This window comes from Colobus angolensis, unplaced genomic scaffold (genome assembly GCF_000951035.1).
Source record: "Colobus angolensis palliatus isolate OR3802 unplaced genomic scaffold, Cang.pa_1.0 Scaffold63, whole genome shotgun sequence".
NCBI lineage: Eukaryota > Metazoa > Chordata > Mammalia > Primates > Cercopithecidae > Colobus > Colobus angolensis.
In genome coordinates, this window is record NW_012119932.1 from 7,290,363 (window position 1) to 7,299,440 (window position 9,078).

Below are 9,078 nucleotides of genomic sequence, written 5' to 3' on the forward strand. Positions count from 1 at the left end.
CCCCGCCACTGCACTCCAGCCTGGGTGACAGAGTGAGATTCTGTCTCAAAAACAAAACAAAACAAAACAAAAAAACTTTAACTCCATCAGGAAACGAGTGACAACAAGTAAAACAGTGGGAGTAAAATTAAATATATTTGCAAAATGAGTTAACTTTCATCTTGTAAAATCCCTTTTCTACTCTTGAGTACTTGTTTTATTTTTGTTTTAAATCTTATGTGGTCTGGAAGGTAATGCATTTAAATTTAATAAGAAATTTAATACTGAATATAAATGAGTTAAAAAGGAAAAATGAGAAATGTTAGCAAAAATAAGGATGCCATTTTAAAAATGAACTATTACAAAATTCAGAAAAAGATAAGGCCCAGTTATTTTTACTTAGATTAACATCCAAATCTCCTCCTTAGAAAGACATAAACCAAACCAATTACGCAGACTTTCTAAACTTAATTTCAGAATACCTGAGTTCAAGTCATAGTCGATCCACTTACTAGTGACCTTGAGTTTATAACTTGGCCCATATGAGCCTCTCTTGACTCATTCATAAAATGAAGGAGTGGAGTAACAGAGACTGTCATTGCTTTCCACAGGCTGAATCTCATCACTCAGTGTTTGGCTTGGCTCAAGCAGAGAGTGAGAGCCAGTCATCCTACCTGGTAAACTCTCTGATCTCATACAAAACAAACTGTATTTAAAAAATTGTTATTCCTTCCAAAAAGGTAACTACATCCTTTTAAGGGTTATTTTTTTTTCTCATTCATAACTAAACTTCACGAAGAAGAGAAAATTGACATCAATTTCTCAATTTTTTTGATCCTCTTATTATTCACCCTTTGCTTGATTAAAGACACAACAATTACATTTGTTTCAGTTGCATCTCTCTAATGAAAAGTAACTCTCATGTAACCAAAGGCAAAAAACGCAGAAATAGGTAATAGGTAATACGATACTGCTTTTTGCCAAATGTTCTCAAAAGCAATAGCTTTGCTTTGTTGAAGTTTCTCTGAATTTACTTTTTTATTACAGGAGTAATTTAAGAATCATATATGGCCATTCTAAGAACCATGATTCATTTTGTTTGTTTGTTTTTTCCTAAAAAATATTCTACGCAATGTGTATAGATCTGGGTAAAAGGGGATCTTCATTTCAATATCAAAGTCAGTGTGGAACACTTGGGGCTCGGGGTTGGGAGTAAACAAATGAGTTCTGGACATAGACATACTTGGATTCACGTTCCCACTCTGTCCCTTACTGGGTATTTAGCTATAGGGTGGTCAAGTTATTTCTGTGACCCCTCTACCCCTTTAGTAAAATAAGGCTCCCATTATTTAACTCAGAGGGGTGTGCTAAGAATTCTATGAAATAACATAAGTAATGGTGTTGTATAAAAGACGTATTTATGTATGAAATGTTGTAATGATCTATAATCAGTATTACCCCATATAAATGATGCTACTGGTAAATTATTGTTCAACGGCACATGCTTTTTTATCTGATTCCATGTATGCTTCTGATTTAGATGACAGACTCTTCTTCAGGCTAGACTTGAATGTCACGCATGTAAGGCACAATGGCCATCCCTTCGCAAGGGTCGTCCTAAATAAGGATTGGCTCCAGCTCAGCCACAACCTCTGGGAGGCCACTACTTTTTTGCTTCATCCAGCAGACCCTTTTCTGAAGATCTGAGAGGGACACTTGGCGCCTACAACTTCAGTGCCTTGCTCTCAAGACTTTACAATCAGTTTGTTGAACTAGAATAATTTCTAATGAACAGCCAGTTAGTAGGAATCTTTCTGGAGCTGCAAGACACTCAGAAAAGGAACCACTGTGGGAGGCTAGGCAAATGTGGTCAAGGAAAGTTCGGCAAAAGACCGAGTTTTCCTGATTGGGTGTGACTCCGTGTGGAGGGAAAAGACAGAAAACACAGAAGTGGGCCCACCTAAGAAAAGAGAGGGAGGGCCAAGCCAGAGGGAGCGCATGTGTGCCCTGGAACATTTTAAAAGATGAAGAGTAAAGAAAGAAATAATTTGGAGGCAAAATCCTTGCCTTTATTGGGTTTACCATCTAGCTAGGATGCTTTCAAAAGAATAAGCAAGGTAAAATCCAGCGTCTAATCCACACAGAGAGAGCCAAATAACTACTTTGTAATGCTGGTTGGAAACACGTATCTTATTAATCACCAAGATGAAATGATTGCCCTAATATTCATGAATATAAAATCCAAATATATTATGAGAAATTTCTTCATAATCAACGTGACTAATTAAATACAGGCATATACTTTTTAAGAGAGAGAGAGAGAGAGAGTGTGTGTGTGTGTGTGTGTGTGTGTGTGTGTGTGTGTGTGTGTGTGTGTATAGTAAGAAGATAGGCTTTTTAAAATGCTGTTAAATTTCCCTAAGAATCAATTACAGGAACCACACGAATTCTATTCCTTGGTAGGAAGACTAATATCACAAAATGGTTTAATATTGCACTTTCTAGAAATATAAAGCTTGTCAGTATAACATAATTGAAATGCAAATACAACTGAGGCAAATAAAAGCAAAGCCCACAGAGCAGTACCAAATCTCTTACATGGGGCACACCATAGAATCAAGCATCACATTCCAAGAGTACCAGTAAGTCCTCTTATGAGAACTTTAAGTGCTATATTTTGGTAAGTTTCCATCTTTAAATGTAAGAATGATTTGTTGTGGTTCTTGCAACATGTATTTTATTAGGTAGACTTTTCTGCATCATTATAGAAGAGTCCTAAGTTATAAAGTCAATTCTGGTTTCCGATGAAACATAGACTCTGCAGACATAAACTGTTCAGAGGTAAAAGCTCTTTGGTATTCAGCTCAGACATCTTCTCTCAGTGCCAGGGCACTTAACCAAAGCTCATGTGTGAGGAAAAAAAAAACAGCAATGGTCTTCACGGCGTGCTTTAAAGTAAGCTTTCTAGGAAGGAATTCCACCTAGATTCTTCAAATAAATACACACATACCTGCGCACGCACACATGTATCTCCTTTCAGCTGCTGTTTTAACTCAGTAAAGAGTAAAGGTGTTTGACCAAGTCTCATTAATATTAATATTTACTATGTTATTTTGTTCCCTGAAACTGTCACTTTGTTATACTAAATTAAAGCTCTGACAGAAACATCCAATTAATCCTCAGGAAGAAAATGCATTACCGTATCACGGTTAATAAGCGGTTCCGTGTAATCATACCTTGATCATTCTCCTGAGTAGTTCAGTCCTTTGCACAGTGTGCTTTGAACCAGAATGTCTATTATTAGTTCCCTTAATGATCGCTCATATGTGAGGAAAAATGGATAGCCGCTCTTCTTTCAGATATACAAATAATCTATTTTCTTTTATTGGAAAGGATAGGGAAGGAAACAACGAAATAGGAAGAAGAAATGTATGTGTCTTAATTATTATTATATAAGGAGTCTCTAGGATTCAGTCATCATCACGGGATATGATGCTGAACTCAAAGCTGGTTCTCATGCCCCAGCTTACCAAACCCCATAGATCATTTCAGCCACAGGAAATGGCACCTTTGAAAAACAGGGGGACTTCTCTAGCCAAGTCAACTCCCTCAGGCCACATGACACCTAGAGAGAGGGGGCCAGGTGTGGTGGCTCATGCATGTAGTCCCAGCACTTCGAGAGGTTGAAGTGGGAGAATTGCTTGAGCCCAGGAATTGAGACAAGCCTGGGCAACATAGTGAGACCTGATCTCTACAAAGAATACAAAATTAGCCAGGCATGGCAGTGCATGCCTGTAGTCCCAGCTATCAGGGAGTCGGAGGCAGGAGGATCGCTTGAGTCCAGGAGTTGGAGGCTGCAGTGAGCCATGACTGCACCACTGCACTGCAGCCTGGGTGACAGAGCAAGACCCTGTCTCTAAAACAGAACACAATAAGTTCAGAGGCATCACAGGCCATGTTCCTACCTTGATGAGAATCTGAATGGATCCTGTGGCCTTTGCAGATATGAAATACCAGAAGCTCATGGTGCAGGCTGCACTGGATTCTCGCCACATGGTACTCCTGATGTGTGCTTTGTCACCCCGAAGGCCCACTGGAGTGGCCTCCAGATACATGAAGTGCCCTAGGAACAAAGACAGAATTCAAAGGAGACCAAAATAACAATGATGGGATTATTTTTGCGTTTCCATCATAGTTAGGGTCTTTAATTACAATTCATATGATCTGAGCTGCCAAAAGTATTTTCATCTGCAACAGAAGGAAAATCGAATAGCCTTGCCTCTAGCTTGCTGACAGAACAATTTCCAACTGTCTGTGCTTTTAGCACATGCTTCACAGTATGCAGATTAATTGATCTGATGGGATATTTACACCGTTGAATCAACAAGATAGTTACAAAAATTATTTTATTGATTTCCCAACTATCAAGTGATTGTAAAATAATGTAAAGACTACCTATGAAATCTAAAAGAAAAGAGTGATAAAATGTGCTTTTAAAAATTCAGTCATCTGTTGAGTGTGTAAATACTGAGAATTTTAGTAAGTAACATGGGAAGAAAGGTATTGAGTTTTGTTCTTGCACACTGACATATCCAAAACATTTCATGTATGGAGAGCTGAGTGTTTGAATGAGACTTTGGTCTTGCTCTCCATGGCTTGTTTTTTTTTTTTTTTTTCCAATAGGCCTATGGAATTTCAGTATTTAGACTTCTTTGCGTATTACGTAGCATCTAGGGATTCAGGGTGCCTTCTTCATTCTGCTACTGTTCTTTATTCCTTCACCAAGGAAGCTGAGACTTGATCTCAGCTACTCACTATAAAAATGAGCCATGCCCAATACTCTTAACATATGTGGTTTTACAGTTAAATTTTCATGCCATCTCTATAGGTTTCAAACTCTTATCCCTTCATATACATCATCTCCACCATCTCTGTGAGGCACAAAGGTCGAATTTTATTATCTCAAAATGACAGATGAGGAATCTGAGAATCCGAAAAGTTACATGACTTGCTGATGATCATATGAGTGGCAGAATTCAGGGTTATTGATTACAAGTGGATGCCATTTAGGAAAGATGTTTGATGGCAGCACACATTCTCATCTAACTTCAATGACTGAATTAATGATTAATACTGGATTCTGGCTAAACACTGTTATGGTTTGAATTGTGTTCCCCCCTTCCCAAAAATATGCCCAAGTTCTAACCCCCAGTTCTTATGAATGTGACCTTATTTGGAAATAGGGTTTTTGCTGATGATCAGGTTACAATGAGGCCATTAGGATGGACACTTATCCAATATGACTGGGTCCTAATAAAACAGGGAATTCAGACCAAGAATCAGACATGCTCACAGAGAAGAGGATGTGAAGACTTAGGGGAAACCACCATCCACAAGCCAAGGAACTAATGAAACTACCAGAATCTAGGAGGGGACATGGAAGAGATAATTCTCCCTCACAACTGTCACAAGGAACCACCATTGTCAATATCTTGATCTTGGACTTCCAGCCTGCAGAATTTGAGACAATAAATGTCTGTTGTCTAAGCCATCCACTCTGTGGCCCTTTCTTATGGTAGTCCTAAGAAAAAACATACACTCACTACATGTTTGATCGCCTTGCAGTATCATCGTGGTGGTCTCTCCAGAGCTCCCCAGTTGCTGTCGGAAAAGACATTTTGATGTACATTGTGAATATCATGTGAAAGCAATTACAACAATCTAATAACCTACCATTTTCATTTCCAAGTGTGTGGTCTTTGGGAGGTCTTAAGCTTTGATGAGAACCAACCCCTAAAACCCAATCAAAGTTGTCAGCCAGGGAGTTGTGCCAGCCACACCAGCCTTTTTCAAAAGTGCAGGAGCTACCACACTCATTTTCATCAGTATTATCTCCACAGTCATCTACGAAGTTACAGCTTTGTTCCAGCCTATAGCATTTTCCATTCTGACATTCCCAATAGCCAAGTGGGCAGAAACCTAAAACAAAAAACAAAACAAAACAAGAATGAGCGAACACTCCTAACACATTCAGTGAGGTCAAAAAGCAGGACGAGTGGATTCATTTTAATCTATAAAGGAACATATTGCTCTCAGGAATTTCAGGTACCTGAACCCCATCTATCTCTCCCACTCGGCTCCAGAGCTCTAACTATAGAAGCTTATTCATGACTATGATTATTTACAAATGCTAAAAAAAAGCACATCACTTTATTGATCTAGGGAAGTACCCCTCTGTCTCCCCAAATGCAGCATTCCTTGTAAACTGTGTTCAAGGATGTAAATTATATCTGAGAGCCAATGTGAAGCCTTCTATTTTTTCATCCTGAAATAAAATCTTTAAGGAACTAAGAGGTCATGTATTATGTGGCATTTGGAAATACATTCCATTAGCATCCATTCACTCCAATATTTTTCAGAAGCCACGATATGTAAGACACCTCCTTAGAAGCATGACTGCAAATATATAACTAATAACTGACTCTACAACAGATTTTTCTCTAAAATGCGTATTTATTTGTCTATAATTTGGAATTTTTAGAAGCAATTTTTGTACAATGCAATGTCAACCATAGAGATTTGTTCATAAAATATGAGAAAAAGCAATGCCTTTGAAGACCTGAGTTTGACCTCTAGTGCTGATATTTATCAGTAATATGACTTGGATCATACCAACATTTGATAAACTTTAGTTTCCTTCACTCAAAAGAGATAAAAAGAGCAAAATCCTAGAGAAGTTAAGCTAATTTAAGGGAGTATTTTGTGTGTGTGTGTGTGTGTGTGTGTGTGTGTGTGTGTGTATAGTAAGAAGATAGGCTTTTTAAAATGCTGTTAAATTTCCCTAAGAATCAATTACAGGAACCACACGAATTCTATTCCTTGGTAGGAAGACTAATATCACAAAATGGTTTAATATTGCACTTTCTAGAAATATAAAGCTTGTCAGTATAACATAATTGAAATGCAAATACAACTGAGGCAAATAAAAGCAAAGCCCACAGAGCAGTACCAAATCTCTTACATGGGGCACACCATAGAATCAAGCATCACATTCCAAGAGTACCAGTAAGTCCTCTTATGAGAACTTTAAGTGCTATATTTTGGTAAGTTTCCATCTTTAAATGTAAGAATGATTTGTTGTGGTTCTTGCAACATGTATTTTATTAGGTAGACTTTTCTGCATCATTATAGAAGAGTCCTAAGTTATAAAGTCAATTCTGGTTTCCGATGAAACATAGACTCTGCAGACATAAACTGTTCAGAGGTAAAAGCTCTTTGGTATTCAGCTCAGACATCTTCTCTCAGTGCCAGGGCACTTAACCAAAGCTCATGTGTGAGGAAAAAAAAAACAGCAATGGTCTTCACGGCATGCTTTAAAGTAAGCTTTCTAGGAAGGAATTCCACCTAGATTCTTCAAATAAATACACACATACCTGCGCACGCACACATGTATCTCCTTTCAGCTGCTGTTTTAACTCAGTAAAGAGTAAAGGTGTTTGACCAAGTCTCATTAATATTAATATTTACTATGTTATTTTGTTCCCTGAAACTGTCACTTTGTTATACTAAATTAAAGCTCTGACAGAAACATCCAATTAATCCTCAGGAAGAAAATGCATTACCGTATCACGGTTAATAAGCGGTTCCGTGTAATCATACCTTGATCATTCTCCTGAGTAGTTCAGTCCTTTGCACAGTGTGCTTTGAACCAGAATGTCTATTATTAGTTCCCTTAATGATCGCTCATATGTGAGGAAAAATGGATAGCCGCTCTTCTTTCAGATATACAAATAATCTATTTTCTTTTATTGGAAAGGATAGGGAAGGAAACAACGAAATAGGAAGAAGAAATGTATGTGTCTTAATTATTATTATATAAGGAGTCTCTAGGATTCAGTCATCATCACGGGATATGATGCTGAACTCAAAGCTGGTTCTCATGCCCCAGCTTACCAAACCCCATAGATCATTTCAGCCACAGGAAATGGCACCTTTGAAAAACAGGGGGACTTCTCTAGCCAAGTCAACTCCCTCAGGCCACATGACACCTAGAGAGAGGGGGCCAGGTGTGGTGGCTCATGCATGTAGTCCCAGCACTTCGAGAGGTTGAAGTGGGAGAATTGCTTGAGCCCAGGAATTGAGACAAGCCTGGGCAACATAGTGAGACCTGATCTCTACAAAGAATACAAAATTAGCCAGGCATGGCAGTGCATGCCTGTAGTCCCAGCTATCAGGGAGTCGGAGGCAGGAGGATCGCTTGAGTCCAGGAGTTGGAGGCTGCAGTGAGCCATGACTGCACCACTGCACTGCAGCCTGGGTGACAGAGCAAGACCCTGTCTCTAAAACAGAACACAATAAGTTCAGAGGCATCACAGGCCATGTTCCTACCTTGATGAGAATCTGAATGGATCCTGTGGCCTTTGCAGATATGAAATACCAGAAGCTCATGGTGCAGGCTGCACTGGATTCTCGCCACATGGTACTCCTGATGTGTGCTTTGTCACCCCGAAGGCCCACTGGAGTGGCCTCCAGATACATGAAGTGCCCTAGGAACAAAGACAGAATTCAAAGGAGACCAAAATAACAATGATGGGATTATTTTTGCGTTTCCATCATAGTTAGGGTCTTTAATTACAATTCATATGATCTGAGCTGCCAAAAGTATTTTCATCTGCAACAGAAGGAAAATCGAATAGCCTTGCCTCTAGCTTGCTGACAGAACAATTTCCAACTGTCTGTGCTTTTAGCACATGCTTCACAGTATGCAGATTAATTGATCTGATGGGATATTTACACCGTTGAATCAACAAGATAGTTACAAAAATTATTTTATTGATTTCCCAACTATCAAGTGATTGTAAAATAATGTAAAGACTACCTATGAAATCTAAAAGAAAAGAGTGATAAAATGTGCTTTTAAAAATTCAGTCATCTGTTGAGTGTGTAAATACTGAGAATTTTAGTAAGTAACATGGGAAGAAAGGTATTGAGTTTTGTTCTTGCACACTGACATATCCAAAACATTTCATGTATGGAGAGCTGAGTGTTTGAATGAGACTTTGGTCTTGCTCTCCATGGCTTGTTTTTTTTTTTTTTTTT

At 38.5% G+C, this 9,078-nt stretch overlaps 1 protein-coding gene across 1 annotated transcript in view; it reads right to left on the bottom strand.

The window, feature by feature from the left end:
- MALRD1 (MAM and LDL receptor class A domain containing 1) overlaps positions 1 to 9,078 on the bottom strand; it is a 725,579-nt gene that overhangs the window by 362,785 nt on the left and 353,716 nt on the right. Inside the window, exons 26-27 of the mRNA XM_011963908.1 lie at positions 5,713 to 5,958; positions 3,945 to 4,102 (exon numbers count right to left, since the gene is read on the bottom strand). Of these exons, the coding sequence (XP_011819298.1) occupies positions 3,945 to 4,102; positions 5,713 to 5,958 (404 nt within the window). The remainder of the gene's footprint in view (positions 1 to 3,944; positions 4,103 to 5,712; positions 5,959 to 9,078) is intronic.